This window comes from Topomyia yanbarensis, chromosome 2 (genome assembly GCF_030247195.1).
Source record: "Topomyia yanbarensis strain Yona2022 chromosome 2, ASM3024719v1, whole genome shotgun sequence".
Taxonomy (NCBI): Eukaryota; Metazoa; Arthropoda; class Insecta; order Diptera; family Culicidae; genus Topomyia; species Topomyia yanbarensis.
The window spans coordinates 460,632,494-460,656,445 of NC_080671.1; the positions used below are offsets into that span (position 1 = coordinate 460,632,494).

Here is a 23,952-nt window from a genome sequence, read left to right on the forward strand (position 1 = left end):
ACAGGGAGAACAAGATCTCTGACCTAAAGTCTTAATGAACGTCAGATTGTGTTAAGTTTTGAAGCGCAATACCAATTTCACCATTGATTCTTCCTATAATTTGGTGGTGATTACCTAGTTTACGAGTAGATATTGAATCCGAAAATAAGCATTATTTTTAATTTTCATATTAGGCAATGAAGGGCGATTAAATGGCGCGTTCCGTGGGCGATTTAAGGGCGAGTTGGGCGGAAAAAATGACGGCGCAAATCGCCTAAATGTTGAAACAAACACGTGCGATGCACCTTAAAAAAATGAATTATCGGCCTCGTTAAGCTACCGCATTTCGGCCTAAATAAATTTAGTTATATAAAAAATCACTTGAAAATAAACGATTAGGCTATGCTAAAACGAAACCAAATGAAAATGACAAAAACAAAGATGAAAAAATAGTTTTATTTTGTATCACTTGAAATGTAAAAATACACAGCAATGTAAAAAGAAACTGAAACAATAAATGATTGAACGTGAAAAAAATCAAATTTTGTTCATTGGAAGATACTTCTGAAGGAATCATTAACAACATATCTCACATTAATGCTGTTGTTCATTACTGTGATTCTTTGTGTGTAAACTTAGTGTACTCTGATGTTTAAATGATTTGTCACATATGTCACATTTATACGGTCGCTCGCCAGTATGAGTTACCATATGTTCTTTCATACACGACTTCTTCACGAATCCTTTGTCACATATCTCGCATTTGTGCGGCCACGCGCCAGTGTGAGTTACCATATGTTTCATAAGCAGATACTTCCGAAGGAATCTTTTACCACATATCTCGCATTTATGCGGCCGCTCGCCAGTGTGAGTTGACAAATGTTGCATAAGCAGACACTTGTTAAGGAATCCTTTGCCACATATTTCGCATTTGTACGGCCACTCGCCAGTGTGAGTTATCATATGTTTCATAAGCAGATTCTTCTGAACGAATCCTTTACCACATATCTCACAATTATGCGGTTGTTCATTACTGTGATTCTTTGTGTGTCGAGTTAGTGCACTCTGATGTTTAAATGATTTGTCACATATGTCACATTTATACGGTCGCTCGCCAGTGTGAGTTAGCATATGTTCATTCATATGCGACTTCTGAACGAATCCTTTGTCACATATCTCGCATTTGTATGGCCACTCGGCACTGTGAGTTACCATATGACGGTTTAGGTGATGCTTATGAAAGAATTCATTGCCACATATCTTGCACTTATGCTGTCGTTCATTACTGTGAATCTTTCTGTGCCTATTCAAAATACAATCCTCAGCAAATGATTTGTCACATATATCACATAGGTACGGCCGCTTGCCAGTGTGAGTTAACAAATGTTGTATAAGCAGACACTTGTGAACGAATCCTTTGCCACATATCTCACAGTTATGCGGTTGTTCATTACTATGATTCTTTGTGTGCAAAGTTAGTGTACTCTGATGTTTAAATAATTTGTCACATATGTTACATTTATACGGTCGCTCGCAACTGTGAGTTACCATATGATTCTTCAGGTGATGCTTATGCACGAATTCATTGCCACATATCTCGCACTTATGCTGTCGTTCATTACTGTGAATCTTTCTGTGTCTGTTCAAATCACTCTCCTTATTAAATGATTTGTCACATATATCACATTGGTACGGCCGCTTGTCAATGTCGGTCAACACAGCTCGCCCCAAGGGATAATTCTGAAGGGATTTTTGTCCACATAGCTCACTGTTGGTTTGATTTCGTTGCTTCGAAGACATGTCTATCTGATCGCTAAGCTCCCACTGTGATTCCGACAATATTGAAAGACTGCTGTTAGTAAGTGCTGAAAAAGTGGAAAAATAAATATTTGCTTACATGAAACAATAGGGCTGTTCCAGTATCCGGAAAAACTGGAAGTACTCCGGAGTATACAAGTTGAAAACTCTTTCTTCTTCTAAAAGTAAACACTAGTAAGTATTTTGCTCCGGAGCAGGAATCGGGTACTGGAACAAACCTAATTTTATCCACCAGACTTGTGCTATCAATATCATTGAACACTTTAAATCTCTGTATACCCGGTCGTGAAAGTTGGTGGGAGGGTGGTTAATAGTTTCTCAAAATTTCATCGCAAAATACTGAAAATTGAACGAGTGACAGTGAATCTCCGGAGGCGCCTCGTAGGAAACTTGTAAAATTCATAAGGACGCATCATACTAAAGGGGTTAAAACTACATTAGCACTGAACATTTCACTTATTTGTAGTATTTACCTAAAAAGCATAGTCCTTGGACTACATTTAATTTATAATTTTATTGTAAACGATAACCTGTTAATACAGACTATGAATCAGACCAAGGAATTTCGATGGCAATAAATACATAAGATACAAATACTGACAAAAAAACTCGTTTAAAAACAAATTGTTCCATCAAAACACATTTGTTATCAAATAGGTATTTGTTTTAGGTACATGAAACTTTAATCTCGTTTTCTCATTTCGAGCTGAATGTAACTTTGAACCTTTGGAATAAGTACTCTTAAAATATTGTCCGTTGATGCTCAACACAAGCCGTAGTAAATAAAAACATATCATACCCATTTGGTGAAATCGTTGCTTCATGGTGTTCAGTACCGTTGGTTCCTTCGGTATTTTCCTCCTCTGTTGTAATTGGGGTCGTAAGTCCGTTCACAAGCTCCATGAAACTAAAATGTTCAATCGTAAAACAAACTCAAATTGGTCGCTCCTTAAAGAAAACACTCGTGAACTAATTTGCTGTCGTTTTGTCATGATACATGAGATAATGCACACGGTTAAAAAAAGTACCTAATAATAGGTAGCAGAATTACCTCCCAGTTTCAGATATCCAGTAAACTTCAGCCGGAGTGCTGGCTGGTTCTAGTTCGTATTCTGGCTTCAATGACGCAACCGATTCTAGCCGATTTATCAGGCAACTACCCGGTCAAAAAAAATGCGGACGAACATGGTCAGGCGATTTAACAGTTTGACGTTCGACTCAACTCGCCTGTGCTAATTGCCAATAGCAACAAATGCAATTTGCGAATGCCATTTAAAGGCAATTAGGTAATACTTTCATGGAAATATTTAAGAGATGGCACTGCTTCAGTGGTGGCTATGGTGAATTTAAATGTATGGGAAAGATATTAAAACTTGGGATTTTGGAGAAACTATAATATTGTGGTTGTAAAATGAATACACATTTGATGCAGAAAAAATATGGGAACAATTTGTAGAAGTTTATTTAGATACTTACTTGAAAATTTTCATATAAAATCTAAAAAAACTGTTTGCGCCCATACATTTTACTCATTGGTTTCCACCAAGAAAAGTTGAAACTCTTTCTCTCACAACTCTCTGTTTCACTCGTTTTGACAGCAGATTCCCTGCTCATCGCAATCGGAATGTTTTCTTTTAGAATTTAAGCGCAAATGTAACAACCGATTCGAAAACCGATTCATTCAGGGTGGGTTGTTGCCTTCGGTTGGAATTCCATCATAAATCAGCCCATATTCCAAATCTCATTACGAATGTAATTTACTGGGATGAGGATATTTTATGGTACGGACATCTATGTGTCGTCATAAAGAAGCTCTAGTTTCGTGTATGTTGCCGCAAGATGTTTAAAATATGGAAAAGCGCACCCTATCATATAACGTAAGCAGAAACGACATAAACTACTCAATTTCAACACTTATGGCGATTTCGCTTGAACCTGAAACTGAGTCAGGTTCTAACCCCAACCGCTGTCAGTTCATACATTTTGACAGCAGTTGGGGTTAGGAACTGACTCAGTTTCGCCTCAAACAAAAACCACATTATACAAATTTTCTGGCGGCTGAAATGGACTTGGTTGTTTTTTTTGCGTTTTTCAAACATGGCGGTTCATGTTTGGCTTAATTTTTACAATTGATTTTTTAAACAATTGGCGTGTTCTCGCTTGTATTTTGTTTGTCTAGTGCACTTAATTTAGCCAACGAATTGTAGAATCGTGTGTAAGTAAAGTGGAACAAGATCTTTGAGTCAAAGTCTAAATGAAAGTTAGGTTGTGGTAAGTTTTGATGTGCAATACGAAGTTTGGTGGTGATTACCTAGTGTACTGATAATTTTATGTGAGTAGATAATGAATCCGAAAATAATTATTATTTTTAATTTTAATATCAGGCAATTAAGGGCGATTAAATGGCGCGTTCCCTGGGCGATTTAAGGGCGAGTAGAGCGGCAAAAAAAAATGACGGCGGCAAATCGCCCAAAAGTTGCATTTAAAATAGCCCCCTAATAGCCAGCAAATTGCTGGCAAAATGTAGGATAATTAGTGCATCCGAGTTGACAAATAGCCCTCCGCTAGCCAGCAACTTGTCCTTTGTGACTGGGTGGCATCTCTACCCAGTCAAAAAGGGCAAGTTGCTGGCTAACGGGGGGCTATTTGCCAACACGGATGCGCTAATTGCCCTTCAATTTGACAGCAAATTGCTGGCAATTAGGGGGCTATTTCAAATGCAACATTTGGGCGATTTGCCGCCCAACCTGCCTTTAAATCGCTCCCAAATCGCCCACGGAACGCGCCATTTAATCGCCTCTAATTACTTAATATGAACATTAAAAATAATGCTTATTTTCCGATTCAATATCTACTCACATACACTTACCAGTATACTAGGTAATCACCACCAACTTATAGGAAGAATCAAAGGTGAAATTGGCATTGCACACCAAAACTTATCACAATCTGACGTTCATTAAGACTTTAGGTCAGAGATCTTGTTCTACGTAGAATAGTACTATACTTACACAAAATTCCACAATTTTCTACATTAGTTGGCTAAATGAGGTGCACTAGACAAACAAAATACAAGTGAGAAAACACCAATTGTTCAAAAAACAATTTTAAGCTTAAGCCAAACATGAACCGCCAAAAACAATCAAGTCCATTTCAGCCGCCACAAAATTTGTCGAAATATTGAATTTGCCTTTAAATCGCATTCGCAAATTGCATTTGTTCCTAAGGGAAATTAGCACAGGCTTTAAACGTCAAACTTTTTAAATCACCTGACCATGTTCGTCCGCATTTTTTTGATAGGGTATCTAGACACTGAAAAAAATGGGTGGGTAATGCCAGGGACATAACCGGAGTTAAGTAGAATAAAATTTAGACTGGTTATACAAATGCTACAATTTTGACTATCTTCTAATAGGTTGTATTAAAAGCAGTTATTTTGTTATTTCTAATGGAAATACCGAAATATCGATACACGTGCATCGAAATCTAAAATATTCGAACATATTTATCTATATGGTAATCCTAAAAAGAGCATTTAATGAATGTTATTGTAAATTGAATCATTACACGAAACTGTCAACAAATCACACAAATGATAACTTTTTATTTCGTGCCATTCTACAACATGCCGACGATATTGTTCACAAGGGGCTCACTTACTATCCAACGCTCTTGGCAAGCCACTTTCTGATGCTTGTAATAACAAAACTTCAATTCAATTCTTTGTTGATAAATGAAAAGGGCCTTTTGTTTGGGCAGTATTCGGAATTTAGTTGGAGCTAGTGTATTTGTGCCATCTGAGACAGCGTGCTCGGTGAACTTTTCTGACAGCTACAAACGGACGGCCGCTTCTTCTTGTGTCCTTTAACAATGTTCAGAAACATTTAGATCGACGTATATGGTACGACGATACAAACAAACTGATATTGAGCAGCAGCAGCATGCTAAGTTTTTATATCTGACTACAGCACAATGTAAGCTCGTCCTTTTTTGTGTTGTCCTCAATATGTGTTCTTCCTAGCTCCTCCCCTTCGTTGGTCGATACAAAAGCAGTGCCGTTTACTTAGTAGCTGTAATGGAATACCTTACTGTTAAAGTGTTGAAATTGGAAGGAAATGCTGCCCGTGACAACAAAAAGACGAATTATCCCACGTCTTCAACAACTGGCGATTCGTAACATCGAAAAGTTGAACAAACCTGGGACCACTGCTCAAAAACAAAACATCCAATCAGGAGTGCTGCCCAAGAAGACCGAAAAGAAAGCATAAATCGAACGCTGAAATTCGCAAATGAAATTCATATTGCTGTAAAAACTGTCCTTTTCAGGACGATCACACATTTTTGATTATGAACAAAATTGAAAATGCGAATCTGAATGGGCCAATCGACGAACTGCATTTCTATCGAGCAATTTACCCACCAAAAAACCATTTCCCGACAGGAAATTCTGTGCTGGAACAACAATTTCTTTGCGATTTTGTCGTCTTTTGCACATACATAGTTTATTTAGAGTATTTTTGGAATTATCAAGTTGTCAATTTGCAACATTCTTTGAAAATATTGTTGAACTTTTATAAATGAAGGCATGAAAACGAGCGTTTGACCGTCGTCCTACTACCAGCATCAGAGAGGTAGCTACTTTTTCGCTACATGGCCCGTACCAAACAGACCGCTCGTAAGTCCACCGGAGGAAAGCCTCCCCGCAAACAGTAAGCAACGAAGGCCGTGTAAAAGTGCCACAGTCACGGTTGGCGTTAGGAAGCCTCATCGCTACTGAACAGAAACTGTCGCCCTGCGAGAAATTCACAGCTATCAGCAATCGAGCGGGCCTAAATTGTGACCCAAAATAAACTACAAACGAACAAGTTCTTTTGAGGACCAGCCAATTATATTCCAGTAAGATATAAATGAAATTTTCGTTTTCCATTGCCTTACAACCTTCCTACCCCTTTCCTTCCGGCTTGAATTACTATAAATCTTGATGATGCTGTGCGGCGGGGGCTCTAGTTTCCATTATAGTGGAAAATTTAGGTTTGCGCGTTTTTCCCCAAAGATTTTAAGCTGTGCTGTTTTCAAGGAAGTTGTAGTTGAATTCAAAATAAAATAGTTTACTTCTATTGTCAGAGGTGGACCTTTCAACGAAAACTAGTCTGGCTCGCTTGGAATCGAATTATACGGACGAACCACTGCTTTCACAAAATCCGTTATTTTCAGTAATTGTACATTCTACAGAATTAGTCACAACTATTTCCAATCAGCGCAAAAATCGAAGGTTTTCATTCAGTACAACAGCAGATTTTCACGTTTAAAAAAACAGGCAGCATTCTGGCCGAAAATTTTGAAACGAAGCGCCTATATCAAAACGTTAGAAAACGTTCGATTTTTGTAAATTGAATCATTACACCAAACTGTCTACAAATCACAAATAACTTTTGATTTTGTGCCATTCTACGTGAAAGCGACGGTATTGTTCACAAGTGGCTCACTTACCATCCAACGCTCTTAACAAGCCACTTTCTGATGCTTGTAACAACAAAACTGCTTCCACGTTTCACTCTAAATGGAATTTCTAAATTTCATTCAATATTCGAATAAAAACGTTTTTTGCGTGAAAATAATCGGTGAATGGGCTCTGCACGGTATAGTGGTAGGTATAGTTTTTTCTCTATTAATTTCAGTAGAATAGTTACTAATAAAGAAGCAATATTTTTTTGTTGAAACAGTAAACAAACTTTTCTTTCGGCCAATATTTTTATTATTAAATTCAATCCATTATTATATTATAAATTCTTTTTTTTTGCAGGATTATGATTTGCTATTTGATATGTGATGTAACAATGATGTGTCACATATATCTTGAGCGTTTTTTCAAAAAGACATCTACAATGAGTGATTCTCACTATTTTCGCTTCTGTTAACAATTCGGTTGCTTTAACATTTATCCCTCAACTCTGCATAATATGCTAGTCAAAACCACCATCTTTCGATCTTTACTGTAGAATAAGTGAAAAGTGTTATAGTGACGCCGTAAAAATCCAAAGAGAAAGTAAACAAAGAGAGACACTCATTGTAGATATGGCGTTTTGAATAAAGCTCTAGATATCACATTTAAATGGTTGCTCATCAGTGTGAGTTACCATATGTTGCTCCGCGTGAGACTTCTGAACGAATTCTTTACCACATATCTCAACATTTATGCGATTGTTTATTACTGTGATACTCTTTGTGCAAATTTAGGTAACTTTGACGTTTAAATGATTTGTCACATATATCACATTTATACGGTCGTTCGCCAGTGTGAGTTACAATATGCTGTTTCACATGAAACTTCTTAACGAATCCTTTGCCACATATCTCGCATTTGTGCGGCCACTCGCCTGTGTGAGTTACCATATGTTGCTCCACGTGATATTTCTGAACGAATCCTTTACCACATATCTCACATTTATGCGATTGTTCATTACTGTGATTCTTTGTGTGCACATTTAGGTAACTATGATGTTTAAATGATTTGTCACATATATCACATTTATACGGTCTCTCACCAGTGTGAGTTACCATATGTTGTTTTACATCAAACTTCTTAACGAATCCTTTGCCACATATCGTGCAGTTGTGTGGCCACTCGCCAGTGTGAGTTAACACGTGTTGCTGAAGAAGAGAATTCTCAAGAAATCCTTTGTCACATATATCACATTTATACGGTCGCTCATTAGTGTGGCGTAACAGATGTTTCTTCAGGTTAAGCTTATGAAGAAATTCTTTTCCACATACATCACACTTCTGCGAACGTTCATTACTATGAATGTGTGTGTGCAAAATTAAATTACTCTGACGTGTAAATGATTTGCCACATATATCACATTTATATGGTCGCTCACCAGTGTGAGTTGCCATATGTTGCTCCACGTGAGACTTCCGAACGAATCCTTTGTCACATATATCACATTTATACGGTCGCTCATTAGTGTGGCGTAACAGATGTTTCTTCAGGTTGAGCTTATGAAGAAATTCTTTTCCACATACATCGCACTTCTGCGAACGTTCATTACTATGAATATGTGTGTGCAAAATTAAATTACTCTGACGTGTAAATGATTTGCCACATATATCACATTTATATGGTCGCTCACCAGTGTGAGTTGCCATATGTTGCTCCACGTGAAACTTCCGAACGAATCCTTTGCCACATATCTCACATTGCGGTTGTTCATTACTGTGAATCTTTCTGTGTCTGTTCAAAATACTCTCCTTATTAAATGATTTGCTACATATATCGCATTTGTACGACCGCTTGTCAATGTCGGTCAACGCAACTCGCTCCAGGGCACAATTCTGAAGGGATGCTTGTCCACATAGCTCACTGTTGGTTTGCTTCCTTTGCTTTGAAGACATGTCTATCTGATCCCTAAGCTCCCACCGTGATTCCGACAGTATTGAGAGACTGCTGTTAGTATCAGTCCTAAAAAAGGGAAAAATAAGTATGCATGAAACAATAGGTTCGTTCCAGTATCCGAAAAAACTGGAAGTACTCCGGAGTATACAAGGAGAATCCTCTTTTTATTCTCCTGAAAATAAACAAGTAGGTTTTTTGCTCCGGTATAAGAATCGGATACTGAAACAAACCTAATTTTATTCATCACACTTGTGCTGTCAATATCATTGAACACCTTAGTTTCTCAAAATTTCATCGCAAGATACTGAAAATTTGACGAGTGACAGTGAATTTCCGGAGGCGTCTCGTCGAAAACTTGTTTTGCGGTGTACATCATTCGATCGTTTCCACATTTACAGCTAAACTTTTTGCATAATATTCTAGTTAAAACAATCGAATTTCGATATGTACTGAAAAATTGGCAAAATCATTATAGTGACTTCTTAAATTGTAATGAAAATGGATTACTCCCCAGGTAAAGTTGAGATCTTATAAATTGAAGGGACATAATCCGTGAAATATTTCAACGCTTCTGCAATCGTTCAAAATTGTAATTGCCTTGCAAAAACGACGCAAGATTCATTTCATTCTGATTTTCCCCTGCACATATGTATACACTCAAGTTTTTTTTACGCGGTTTTTTTTGCGCGGTATTTTTTTACGCGGTTTTTTTTACGCGGATTTTGAAATTTACACGGTTTTCATTTACGCGGATTTTGAAATTTACGCGGTTTTCATTTACGCGGATTTTGAAATTTACGCGGTTTTCATTTACGCGGATTTTGAAATTTACGCGGTTTTCATTTACGCGGATTTTGAAATTTACGCGGTTTTCATTTACGCGGCTCGTATCCCCCGCGTAAAAAAAAACCTGAGTGTATAGTGAAACCGTCCTAAGCATCAAAATAAAACAAATTTGCTTTTGCTCATGCGACATATTTTTAAATTTGAAAAGTAAAATAAATTAAATTATAATTGAAAACCTCGTTTATTCTGAAGTAACTTGTCAGTCATTGATCTTAACCACTTCCAGCCAATGATTGGTTAATATAAATTTTCCCGCATTTTTTCTTCATGCCTTTTTTTAAATCCAGTGCAAAAATTTTCGATAGCAATAGAAAATATTAGTAGACCGGTACTCATTTTGTCTAAAACCTTGAAAAAATTTAATATACATACTTTTGCTGAAAAAAGCTTTATTTGTAGCGTTGAATGATTCTTGGGCCCGACACAAAGACCTATGTAAAAGGTCTTATAAGTTTCAAAATGACGCAAAGGGATTAAAAACTTTATTAGCACTGAACATTTGATATTATTCTGTATTATTTACCTAAAAATTATAGCCCTTAGACTATATTAAATTTGTAATTTTATTAAGCACGATAACCTGTTAATACAGACTTTGAATCAGGCCAAGGAAGCTATTTAAATTGCAATAAATGCATATTGTACAAATAAAGTTACAAAAAAGAAAAAAAAAAATAGTTTAAAAACAAATTGTTCCATCAAAACACATTTCAAACATGGATTTGGTTTAGGTCCACGGAACTTTAACCTCGATTTCTCACTGCGAGCTGAATGTAACTTAGAACCTTTGGAATAAGTACTCTTAAAATATTGTCCATTGATGCTCAACACAAGCCGTAGTAAATAAAAACATTTCATACCCATTGGGTGAAATTGTTGCTTCACGGTGTTCAGTAACGTTGGTTTCTTCGGTAGTTTCCTCTTCTTTCGTAATTGAGGTCGAAAGTCCATTCACAAGCTCCATAAAACTAAAATGTTCAATCGTAAAATAAACTCAAATTGCTCGCTCATTAAAGAAAACACTTGTGAACTAATTGGCTGTCGTTTTGTCATTAGACATAAGGAATGTACACGGTAAAAAAAAGTACCCAATAATAGGTACCAGAATTACTCCTCCCAGTAAAGTACGTTCGGAAAATGAGCCGGAATGCTGACTGGTTTTAGTTCGTATTCTGGCACCAGTGACACCACCGATTCTAGCCGATTTATTAGGCAACTGCCCGGTTAAACTTTATCCGGAACCGGTTCGGATTTCTGAATGGAGTCAGTATAGATTCCAAATCAAATGCAGCAACCGATTCCGACTCAGAATCGGTTGTTGCATTTGAGCTGGAATTTATTCTGATTCCATTCAGGATTCCGAATCAAATTCCAAATGCATTCCCACTGAGACGTCCAAAAAATTGTTTCAAAATCGTTCAACACGGGTCCAACGATGGACGTTCGTTGAACGGTTATTTGGACGTTGTCCAAATTTGTCCAACGAACGTCCTTCATTGGACAATTTTGAAACCAACCGTTCTTAGAGGGTTAGTATGGTATGACCGAGTGGCATCCCTATCTCTACACTAAAAATCGAAGTTACCTATTTTTTGGGTTAAAATTGCTCACTGCGAAGTTCATACATGGGCAACCCAAAATTAAGTAGAAATTTGAAGATGGCGATCACCCAAAATTTGAGTTTCGTTGCTGTGAACTTCGTATTGGATAGCTGACGGTTACCCAAATTCAAGTTCATTGCTTCATACCTACCCACTGAGACGTCCAAAAAATTGTTTCAAAATCGTTCAACACGGGTCCGACGATGAACGTTACAGACAGTTTATATAACAGACTAGCGGAGAGAAAAACAGTTAAACTAGCAACCATGAATGTAAACTGGCATCACGGAAGCTCCCATAAGCTTTGCATGGGCTTCATCTTGCACTGTGTATAAAGTGTCTGTAGAGAGAACCTTCACGTTTTTGTACTAAATAAACAACAACAAGTAGCAGGGTAGTGAAAAGGTGCGTACTGCTGTAAGCTGTCAGATCGTTTCAGTGGGTAGGTGTAGAAAAACTCTAGAAAGAGAACTGCGGAGACTCCATTTTGGATCGTTTGGATTCGCGTTTAGCTGTCAAAAAACGAATCCAATCGAACATTGCCTATCCTTATAACATTGGACGTGTTGCCATACAATGCCGGGCATACGTTGCCAAAAATGCTGTTTTTCTCTCCGCAGTTCTCTTACTATGAGTTTTTCTAGGTAGGTGAACCTAAAGGCCCTAGTATAAAAATACGCAAAGAGCGTGCAGAAAGTGAAACCGAAAAAAGTCTACCTATCGAGCAAAATTAGAATCCAACTTTGCTGCAGAGGTATCAGAGATGGATTCCAATTGTGCTCGATAGGTAGGGTTTTTTGACTTCACTCTTTGCGCAACTGTTCTCTATAGACTGTGGGTGAACCACCCCTTATGGAGACGCGGTACTGAAAATTAAATATGGTTTTCGGATAACAATTGGAGGGAAATACATCTCAAAATTAGCAGGTTTATACTCTGGTCTCTTTCAATGCGTCCGTGTGCTGAAGTTTAACTTAACTAGTGAAGTATACCCTACCCCCCCCCCTTTTGGGGCGAGAAGATAGTTTTTAAAAAGTGTTGCGTTCGTTCAGCTAATTTAGCATTTTACCACGTCGAAGCGATCATGTTCTTTAGCAACTTTCTTCACCAGGACCTCTTAGCGCTTCATAGCTACATTTAAACCGACATCCAGCACACGGTTCGGCCCGCGAATCCGGGAGGATTCCGCGCCTAACCCGTAAAGGATTACCGTACATCATACGGCGCTGCACGCCATCGCTTCACACTCTCGGGCAAAGGCCCTAATCGCAAAGGAAGGTCCCCTCTCGGTGTTGGCCATTGGGGTTAGCCGCGGTCACGCCGATGCTCGCCAAGGAGGGAAGACACCTGCCGCATCGAAGCCAGCAACGCCCGCTGGTCCGCCTATCTACAATCACCATCGTACCGGGGCCTTCATCCGGCCAGTTTCGTCGACGTCCGCGAGGGGATCTCGCCCGTCGGCTTCGTCAGCTTTGCGACGCTCATCAACAGAAGCAGCCACAGTACGGTACGTTGAGTGATAGAGTGACAACAAATGTAAATTACTCACACTTCATGGAGTTGTGGTCCTCTCGTCTTATATGAGGGTGATATTAATTGAAAGCACGATGCGTGCTCATGCATTGTTCAAAGTTGACTATATTTATTCAAAGATATAACTTATCCTAGCCTATGCAATTTGGAGGTACCTGAAGTCATTATGTATTTGTGAGCCAATCATTGATCGCTACGTTGATCGTGAGAGAGGATATATTAGAAAGAGACCGCACGATCAACGCTGACGCGCTACATGCAGCTTAGCAACAGTTTAGCCCGGTAACAGTGGGAAGGCAATATTTCTGTAAGCTCAGCAAGACGCAACGTGTGCATTTTACTGGGAATGACCATGGGTCGATGACATGTGTGATACACATGTCACAGAGTAACGGAAGGTACCATTTCCCTATCATACTTAGGGTCGATTCCTTCACCCTCGCTTAACGCTTAAGCCAGTTCAAATTGTTCTGCTTGTTTTGCTCGCAGCTCGATTTTCATTAGTCAGATCCCGTACGGTATGACTCAATTTTAAGACATTTGTTAAAAAGCGAAAATATTGGATAGCTAATTGAAGAAATGTGTTGTTTTGGACATGTCGGTGAATAATAAAAACACCATGGTGCACCAACAAATTAAACGAATTTGATTATCACAAAATTGTGTCGAATGAAATTGATTCTGTTTATTGTGGATCGACACTAACGTGACGTTTTAGATGTTGGCATATAAATCATGGCGGCATAGCAGATACCTGGTAGTTACATAACCCGTGTAATCGCACTGTCGGCTACAGATTATGGCTGTCGGTATCGAGAGAAACTGGAAATGCTTTGGAGCGAACAGAATCGTTCCTGAATTCGCTACTTCTTTTTTCTGTTGGAAAAGGTTCCGTTGTAGACTATGAATTCGAATACCTTGACAAACATTATTCCACCTGCACTACTTCGTTGAAAACTCGACATAGTGATTGAATTACACTTAAATATTTTCTTTTTTATTTTGATTATTGGCGATTTGCGGCAAAACTAAAATTAGTCATACGACACCTACACACTCAATTCGGCTCGGTAAATTCCGCACAGCTGAACAGTCAGTAAAATTACTGATTTTCATTTCCGAGTTTCAGCAAAACAAACGTCACTTCTACTGAGATCTCGGTAAAAGCTTTGTTAGCTGAGTGTTCGGATGTGTAAAACTCGGTAAAAGTTGCGAAAAAATCTGGAATTCGGTAGAACAACATTAGGAGTGTATGATTCAGCTCATGAACTAGCAAAGTGATGCAGTTTGTATTTTTTTTCACTCGCAAGTGAGTTTTTTTTCTCAATTCGTTTATTTGATAAGGCATGTTTGCGTTAGCTTAAAGGTGCCATTTTTTCATTGCTTTACATTTTGAATTTCTTAAAACTAGGGGTTTACACATTTCAATATTATTTTGTTTTTATATAATGAAACAAAAAAAAATTACAACTAACTTATACATATACAAGAGGGATAATATAATATTCGTAAGATTAGGGGGACGGGTCATTTTGTGTGTTCTTTGTATAGCAATGCACTTAATGATTTTTAGAAGGGAGACTGTTGGAGCAATTAATTATTAACAAAGCGGTACATTTTACAAGCATATTAACTAGAAATAGTTAGAGGGAGTGGTTTTCATAACAGAAAATCGCGCACAAAATAAGCCCATTTCATGACAAATATAGTGTTTATAGATTGGTTTTGAATTTTATATGTCATGGAGCATCAAAAGAAATTCTCTCAGTTAAAAATCCTGCAGCTGCCAATGATTCTAAGAAGCATACCTTCCTCTAAATTACTAAACTTTGTTTGGTTGAATCCGAAAAGAAATGTCTACTAGTTAGCAACATAAGCTAACTAATGTAGTAAGTAAAATCTGCATACAAAATGTTTCGTTTTTTTGCGAGCTTGCAATTCCCGGAATCGTAAAATTTACCGCATCAAAAACCGCGTGAAAAGTAACTTGTGTGAAGTTAAACTTATTTCTCTTGGGAATGGAGGAACATTAAATTGTTTTCTCTACTCAATAAGTTTTGATGCCCTTAAAAAATTAAACTTAATGCTACGTCGTACAACTTCTGACCCTACCCTCCCCCACGTCACACTTCGTCCCATATTCGGTATACCCCCCTACACCCTAAAATGCTACGTCATTTATGCATGGCCCCTAATGAATCATAGTTTTGATAAATGAAAAAGGCGCAATTCCACCACTAGGTAGATTAAAACAAGTTTTTTATTATTAAATTCAATCCATTATTTTATTATAAATTCATTTTTTGTTCGTATATGATTAGCTACATATCCGTTACTGTAAATATTTCTGTACCTGTTCAAACAAGTCCACATTTACCAAATATATCATATTTTTACGGCCGCTCGCCAGTGTGATTTATTATATGTTGCATAAGCAAATACTTCTGAACGAATTCTTTACCACATATCTCACATTTATGCGATTGTTCATTACAGTGATGCTTTGTGTGCAAATTTAGGTAACTTTGACGTTTAAATGGTTTGTCACATATATCACATTTATACGGTCGCTCGCCAGTGTGAGTTACCACATGTTCATTCATATGCGACTTCTGCACGAATCCTTTGCCACATATCTCGCATTTGTGCGGCCGCTCGCCAGTGTGAGTTGCCATATGTTGCTCCAGGTAAGACTTCCGAACGAATCCTTTACCACATATCTCACATTTATGCGATTGTTCATTACTGTGATTCTTTGTATGCAAATTTAGGTTACTTTGACGTTTAAATGGTTTGTCACATATATCACATTTGTACGGTCGCTCGCCAGTGTGAGTTACCATATGTCGTTTCATTAATGACTTTTGAACGAATCCTATGCCACATATCTCACATTTATGCGATTGTTCATTACAGTGCTTCTTCGTGTGTAAAGTTAGCGCACTCGGATGTTTAAATGTTTTGTCACATATGTCACATTTATATGGTCGCTCGCTAGAGTGAGTTACCATATGAACTTTCATACACGACTTGTCAACGAATCCTTTGCCACAAATCTCGCATTTGTGCGGCCGCTCACCAGTGTGAGTTCCCGTGTGACGCTTTAGGTGATGCTTATAAATGAATTCATTGCCACATATCTCGCACTTATGCGGTCGTTCATTACTGTGAATCTTTCTGTGCGCGTTCAAACTATACTCCTCAGTAAATGATTTGCGACATATCTCGCATTTGTGTGGCCGCTCGCCAGTGTGAGTTAACACATGTCGCTCAAGCCGACACTTCCGAAGGAATCCTCTACCACATATCTCACATTTATGCGGTTGTTCATTACTATGATTCCTTGTGTGCAAAGTTAGCGCACTCTGATATTTAAATGATTTGTCACATATGTCACATTTATACGGTCGCTCATCAGTGTGGGTTACCATATGTCGTTTCATTAATGACTTTTGAACAAATCCTTTGCCACATATCTCGCATTTGTACGGCCGCTCGCCAGTGTGAGTTAACACATGTTGCATAAGCAGATACTTGAGAAGGAATCTTTTGCCACAAATCTCGCATTTATGCGGTTGTTCATTACTGTGAATTTTTCTGTGTCTGTTCAGAACACTCTCCTTATTAAAGAATTTGTCACACGTATCACATTTGTACGGCCGCTTGTTAGTGTCGGTTAACACAGCTCGCCCTAGGGGACAATTCTGAAGGGATTTTTGGTCACATAGCTTACTGTTGGTTTGTTTCCGTTGTTTTGAAGACATGTCTATCTGATCCCTAAACTCCCACTGTGATTTCGACAGTATTGAGAGACTGCTGTTAGTATCAGTGCTAAAAAAGTGGAAAAATAAATATTTGCTCGCATGAAACAATAGGTTTGTTCCAGTATCCAGAAAAACTGGAAGTACTCCGGAGTATACAAATAGGGCTCTTTTAATTCTTCTGAAAGTAAATAGGAGTAGGTTTTTTGCTACAGAATAAGAATCGGGTACTGGAACAAACCTAATTTTATCCATCAGACTTGTGCTGTCAATATCATTGAACACCTTAAATCTCTGTATATCTGGTCGTAAAGGGATGGGGGAGTTAATAGTTTCTCAAAATTTCATCGCAAAATACTGAAAATTTAACGAGTGACAGTGAATCTCCAGAGGCGCCTCGCCGAAAGCTTGTTTTGCGTTGTACATCATAACTCAAAATCTACTGGACCAATCGTTTTGAAATTTTTCACACAACCCCGGAGAAATTTAGATTAATTCGTAAGTATCAATGAGAGATTCTCTTTGCTATCTTGCTCTTCTGTTCATTCGGTCGTTTCCACATTTACTGCTAAACTTTTTGCACAATATTTTAGTTAAAACCGTCGACTTTCGACATGTACTGAAAAATATGCGAAAACCATTATAGTGACGTCGTAATAATCGAATGAGAAAGTAAACAAAGAGAGGTTCTTAAATCGTATTGAAAATGGATTATTCCCCAGGTAAAGTTAAGACCTTATAAATTGAAAGGACATAATCCGTGAAATATTTCAACGCTTTTGAAACCGTTCAAAATTGCAACTACCTTGTAAAAACGACGCAAGATTTATTACATTCTATGTTTTCCCACTATATATAGGTACATAGTGACACTGTTCTAAGCATCAAAATAAAACAAATTATTTGCTTTTGTTCATGCGACATATTTTTGAAGTTGAATTTGGAAAGTAAAATAAATCAAATTATAATTGAAAACCTCATTTATTCTTGTCATTCATTGATTTTAACCACTTCCAGTTAATGGTTGGTCAATATAAACTAAAGTTTCCCACATTTTTTTTGTCCATAGCAATAGAAAACATTAGTAGTCCGGTACTCATTTTGTCGAAAACCTTGAAAAAAATCAATATTCATTGTGCTATATTTGCTGAAAATGCCTTATTTTCAGCGTCGTCTTCGGCTCGACACAAAAACCTATGGAAAAGGTCCTATAAGTTTTTTTTCTGTATTATTTAACTAAAAATCGAAGTCCTTAGATTATATTTAGTTTCTAATTTTATTGAGCACGATAACCTGGTAGTACATACTTTGAGTCAGGCCAAGGAAGCTATTTGGATAGCAATAAATACATAAGCCACAAAAAAACTAGTTTAAAAACAAATTGTTCCATCAAAACATTCTCAAATAAGAATTTATTTCAGGTCCATGAAACTTTAACCTCGTTTTCTCACTTCGAGCTGAATGTCACTTAGAACCTTTGGAATAAGTACTCTTAAAACATTGTCCGTTGATGCACACAAGCCGTTGTAAATAAAAACATAGCATACCCATTTGGTGAAATCGTTGTTTCACGGTATTTAGTACCGTTGGTTCCTTCGGTAGTTTCCTCTTCTGTCGTAATTGGGGTCGAAAGTCAGTTCACAAGCTGCATGAAACTAAAATGTTGAATCGTAAAATAAACTCAAATTGATCGCTCATCAAAGAAAACACTCGTGAACTAATTTGCTGTCGTTTTGTTATTAGACACGAGACAATGCACACGGTTAAAAAAAGTCCCTAATAATAGATACCTCCTAGTTTCAGATATCCAGTAACGTTCAGTCGGAAAATGAGCCGGAATGCTGGCTGGTTTTAGTTGGTATTCTGGTGACAGTGACACAACCGATTCTAATTACACTGAAAGAACTAGACACGTTAACATCATGTGGAAAACACTTGAATTGATTCAATTGTAAATTACATGAAAATGATACGTTTGTCATTTGAATATCTAATAGAGTGTGGACAATATGACCATTGACTAAGATTTTCAAATGAATTACACGTGAATATCAATTAGTTTTACCTATAGATTTAATAGGTAGAAGAATCAGCGAAATCAATTGTTTTACATATGGATATGCACTATATCCCAGTAAAGTTCAGCCGGAAATGAACTGGAATTCTGGCTGGTTCCAGTTCGTATTCCGGCTCCAGTGCAACAACCGATTCTAACTAGAATCGGTTGTGTCACTGGAGCCGGAATACGTGCTGGAACCAGCCAGAATTCCGGTTCATTTCCGGCTGAGCTTAACTGGGATGTTTTTCACATGAATGTCATGTGGAAAGTTCATGCTATGCGACTCAACAGCATGGCAACCAAAATTCAATGGTAAAACATATCGTATTTATGTGAAAGTAGAATGAATATAATTTGAAATAGCACATGAACTTCTTTTCAAAAGATTTTCATGTAAAATTCGAAAGGAAATCATTTCATTTGCTTTTCAACATGCAAGTGCACTTGAAAATGATGTTAAATTTTCTTTGGTTTTATAGTGTGATTTTTTATCAGTGTAGAATTGGTTATGTCACTCCCGCTTGGAAGAAAAACGGGCAGCCTGCAAAAATCCGTCAGGATTCCGGCAGCTGTCAAGATTATCAAAATGGCGCTGCCAGAATTCAGCTATACTCCTTCCAGTTATGGCAGGCAGATTCGCCTCACCGATACTGTTTTGTTTATCGTTGTTTCATTTTCGCCATATTTACATTTTTCCAAGAAATATAGTTTTGGCAGATGACAAAATAGGGAGAAACAAAGATTTTGGTTTCAAACATGGTAAGTAATATGGATTTCATGTCTCCAGGCATGTTTTTATTATAAATTTACAAATTTAAAAAAAAAATAAGAAAAAATACAAGCAAAACCTGAAGCTGTACAAAACCGGTTCTGCCGGTGCGTGCCTGGCAGAAATCCGACAGAAAAAACCGTTAATAACTGTATGGCGAAAAATTCTGCCAGAAACGGTTGTTGCATTTGAGCCGGCCGGCTGGGCAGCACTCTGCCAGCCAGACCCCCAGAAATTCTGCCAGACTTTTTATTTCGCTGCCGGCTATCGGGGGGAATTCTGCCAGGCACGTCCGAGCGGGCTGGAGCTGAAACACCAGCCCGGTCAATCCATTCGGAATTTGATTCGGAATCCTGAATGGAGTCATTATGGATTCCAAATCAAATGCAACAACCGATTCTGAGTCGGAATCGGTTGTTGCATTTGATTTGGAATCCATAATGACTCCATTAAGAAATCCGAACCGGTTCCGGAATGAGTTTAACTGGGAGGTAGCTGGCATCCCTATCTCTACATCCCAGTTAAACTCCCCACTAAGACGTCCAAAAAATTGTTGCAAAACCGTTCAACACGGGTCCAACGATGGACGACGGATAGAGGGGACCCTCTAAGAACGGTTGGTTTCAAAATCGTCCAATAAAGGACGTTCGTTGGACCAATTTGTACAACGTCCAAATAACCGTTCAACAAACGTCCACCGTTGGACCCGCGTTGAACGATTTTGAAACAATTTTTTGGACGTCTCAGTGGGTCATTCAGATGGCTAGCTAATGGGAGGCGAGATGCCCCACTTGCCAACACCAATCGCCTCAATACATGCTGGCAAGTGACGAGCGAATGAAATGCAGGATCAGAAGCATCAACCAGGCGGGTGGCTGTGTTTTTTGCTATGATTATTATGTCGTTTTCACTTGAGGCAGAAACTAACTGAGTTTCGGACCTAACTGCTGTCAAACCGTTTGTTTGAAAGCAGTTTCGAACCCAGGTTATGTACCACTGAACTGAAACCCGGGTTCGGTTCTAACCTGAAATATATTTCGCGTTCGCTAACACCACCGCTGTTTTGCGAGAATCCAAAGGTTATGTTTGAAGATTCGCCCAGAGTGAAGCCAAATCTACCTATCGAACAGTCAGATGGCTACCTATCGTGCAAAGTAAACCAACATTCTTCTTTCGGAGAACATGCAAGAAAAGTATAAGTGTTGATAAAAATAATATCATGGCGACACTAGGGGGAAATCACTCTAAACTTTGGACTAAATAAAGTTATTAAACTTTTATTGATCCCAAAAAATTCACATAGTCTTAGCACAGGGAATAGATATATAAGCTAGAACAAGCTTTCCCGAAAAACCTGTGTAAACATTTAAATGAAAATTCGTTGGAAATCAATTTAAATGCTAAATCGCTAAGATTTATCTCGGTGTAAATTTTCGACTGTTATTGTTATGAAATGAAAGAGTTTGTACCCAGTCAAAAAGGGCAAGTTGCTGGCTAACGGGGGGCTATTTGCCAACTCGGATGCGCTAATTGCCCTTCAATTTGAAATTGATATTGCACACCAAAACTTACCACAATCTGACTTTCATTAAGACTTTAAGTCAGATATCTTGCTCCACTATACTTACACACGATTCCACAATTTCCTACATTCGTTGGCTAAATTAAGTGCACTAGACAAACAAAATACAAGCGAGAACAGGCCAATTATTAAAAAAATATTTATGCTTAAGCCAAACATGAACCATGTTTTAAAAACGCAAAAAACAATCAAGTCCATTTTAGCCGCCAGAAAATTTGTCTAAGTATTGAAATTGCCTTTAAATCGCTATCGCAAATCGCCTTTGTTCCTAGGGGAAATTAGCACAGGCGAGTTGAGTCAAACGTCAAACTATTTAAATCGCCTGACTATATGTTCGTCCGCATTTTTTTTTTGACCGGGTATATGCCGCACAAATGAAAACTTATAAAAATTCAGTACAGCTTTAGACAATTTGTGGATTCCAATTAATGAAAATACACCAGCCAAGAATGACCATTGGTTTGCTGGCTAAAAGGCACAAAAACGATTAGTCGCTATGAAACGACGATAGAGGATTTTTTTTGTTTTTTTTCTATTGGGCCCATTTGACAGGTATATACCGGAATCAAAATAATGATGTTCCTACCACTGATGCCAGCGACAATCCTAATCTAGTGTTCTGTATCTAATGTCTAAACTACACTGAAAAATATGGGTGGGTAATGTCTGCGACATAACCGGAGAGATGTAGAATACATAAGGAAAACGTTCTTCAAATATGTTGATACTCATTGGAATTTTCGGACAAAAGGTGATTTGGGCGAGGAATATTTCAAATTATTCTTTACAAAAATGATGGTGGTTTGTTAGCATGAGGAAGTCGCATAGTACTGGCCAATGGCGGAACAGATAATAATTGACTCCTGAAAATCAATTTTTCTTTATTCATGTAAATTATACATACTTCAAATCTAATAGAAGATTCCTGGTCATATTTCTGAATCATTAGTGCGAACATTGTGGTTAAGTACAATGGAAGTTACAAATTTTCCAAACTCGACCTTCTGTTCCTTCCGAAATATTGAAATGGGGTGTCTATATTAAACCGTTAGTCGTGGTCACAATAAAAAAAGATGGGTGGGTAATGTCTGTGACATAACCGGAGCGTCGTGATTTCAATTCGAGACGTTAATTTAAATCTAATAATATTCAACAGAATCACGTTTGAACGGGAAATTTTCAAATAATTCTCTATGGTAATAATGGTGGTTCTGAAAAGAACCTTTGGTATCGGCGTTGGTGTTGATGGTGATGCGCTGGATCGTTGGATATATTTGGCATGATAGTTGGGTGCCTGGCGAACTGTTTTGTAGCCTCGAACAAAACGACAAGACTGGCTTCTTCGGGTACCATTACGGCTGAACTTTATAAGCTTAGCTCGACTTTGAAATCCTACACAATCTCACGAATCAGACACTGGTACAAAAAAATCATTTAATGCAGTTAGTTCACGGAGGCTGCCACAAAGCTCGAATAGAAGCATGCGACTTCAACATTTCTCTTAAACACATGCAATTGAAGCAACACCACAGAGAACAGACGTCCAACTTCAGCATTCAACTTGTGTAAAATCTCTAACGGTTTCGAAGGTAGTTTGGATATCTAAACCAGGTGCGCTACTGTCGTCATGTTTTTTTGTGGCTGAGTGAGACAGAATTGACAGCGGTTATTCCTCTACCCAGTCAAACTAGTCCGGAACCGATTCGGACTTCCAGCATGAATTCCAGCTCAAATGCGTCAACCGATAGAGTCGGTATCGGTTGTTTTCTTTGAGCTAGATTCCATGCTGAATCCATCCAGGATTTCGAACCGGTTCCGGAATCGATTTGACGGATAGTTGGGATAGGTTGGTGTGGCGGCGCTAGTGTTTTTCGTATATTAATTCAAATGTTTACACACGTTTTTTAAATATTTTTGTTCGATCATGGATGTCTGTTCTCTGTGGCAACACTGATCACTAGAGGGATGGTGAGGGAACACGCACATTCGTTTTGGTAATACCACAGAGAACAGACATCCATGATCGAACAAAAATATTTTAAAAACGTGTGTAAACATTTGAATTAATATACGAAAAACACTAGCGCCGCCACACCAACCTATCCCAACTATCCGTCAAATCGATTCCGTAACCGGTTCGAAATCCTGGATGGATTCAGCATGGAATCTAGCTCAAAGAAAACAACCGATTCCGACTCTATCGGTTGACGCATTTGGGCTGGAATTCATGCTGGAAGTCCGAATCGGTTCCGGACTAATTTGACTGGGTAGAGGAATAACCGCTGTCGATTCTGTCGCACACAGCCACAAAAAAACATGACGACAGTAGCACACCTGGTTTAGATATCCAAACTACCTTCGAAACCGTTAGAGATTTTACACAAGTTGAATGCTGAAGATGGACGTCTGTTCTCTGTAGTAATACTGATAATACCCAGTTAAACTCATTCCGGAACCGGTTCGGATTTCTGAATGGAGTCATTATGGATTCCAAATCAAATGCAACAACCGATTCCGACTCAGAATCGGTTGTTGCATTTGATTTGGAATCCATACTGAATCCATTCAGGATTCCGAATCAAATTCCGAATAGTTTGACCGGGTAACA

General features: G+C 38.2%; 3 protein-coding genes across 7 annotated transcripts; all 3 read right to left on the minus strand.

Annotated features, from left to right (window-relative positions):
• Positions 1-416: 416 nt before the first annotated feature.
• On the minus strand, positions 417-2,826 carry LOC131685993 (zinc finger protein 85-like). Of its 2 annotated transcripts, XM_058970078.1 has the most exons (4): positions 2,597-2,826; positions 2,016-2,136; positions 1,877-1,955; positions 417-1,803 (listed from the first exon to the last, which is right to left on the minus strand). In XM_058970078.1, exon 4 carries the CDS (start codon positions 1,777-1,779, stop codon positions 574-576), a length of 1,206 nt encoding a protein of 401 aa, XP_058826061.1. In that variant the 5' UTR covers positions 1,780-1,803; positions 1,877-1,955; positions 2,016-2,136; positions 2,597-2,826; the 3' UTR covers positions 417-573. The 2 variants fall into 2 exon arrangements, with proteins under 2 accessions (XP_058826061.1, XP_058826060.1); XM_058970077.1 differs by lacking the exons at positions 1,877-1,955; positions 2,016-2,136 and having other exon boundaries at positions 417-1,844; positions 2,597-2,825.
• A 4,716-nt stretch (positions 2,827-7,542) lies between these two features.
• LOC131685992 (zinc finger protein 226-like) lies at positions 7,543-11,090 on the minus strand. Of its 2 annotated transcripts, none has more exons than XM_058970075.1 (2): positions 10,900-11,090; positions 7,543-9,259 (listed from the first exon to the last, which is right to left on the minus strand). In XM_058970075.1, the coding sequence occupies exons 1-2, from the start codon at positions 11,001-11,003 to the stop codon at positions 7,984-7,986; spliced, it is 1,380 nt and encodes a 459-aa protein (XP_058826058.1). In that variant the 5' UTR covers positions 11,004-11,090; the 3' UTR covers positions 7,543-7,983. The 2 variants fall into 2 exon arrangements, with proteins under 2 accessions (XP_058826058.1, XP_058826059.1); XM_058970076.1 differs by lacking the exon at positions 10,900-11,090 and adding an exon at positions 9,468-10,893.
• A 4,367-nt stretch (positions 11,091-15,457) lies between these two features.
• On the minus strand, positions 15,458-18,710 carry LOC131685991 (zinc finger protein 728-like). 3 transcript variants are annotated; one of them, XM_058970074.1, is made up of 2 exons: positions 18,482-18,710; positions 15,458-17,004 (listed from the first exon to the last, which is right to left on the minus strand). In XM_058970074.1, exon 2 carries the CDS (start codon positions 16,935-16,937, stop codon positions 15,567-15,569), a length of 1,371 nt encoding a protein of 456 aa, XP_058826057.1. In that variant the 5' UTR covers positions 16,938-17,004; positions 18,482-18,710; the 3' UTR covers positions 15,458-15,566. The 3 variants fall into 3 exon arrangements, 2 of the variants coding, with proteins under 2 accessions (XP_058826057.1, XP_058826056.1); XM_058970073.1 differs by lacking the exon at positions 18,482-18,710 and adding an exon at positions 17,176-17,588; XR_009304903.1 differs by lacking the exons at positions 15,458-17,004; positions 18,482-18,710 and adding exons at positions 17,026-17,115; positions 17,176-17,311.
• Between the last annotated feature and the right edge of the window lie 5,242 nt (positions 18,711-23,952).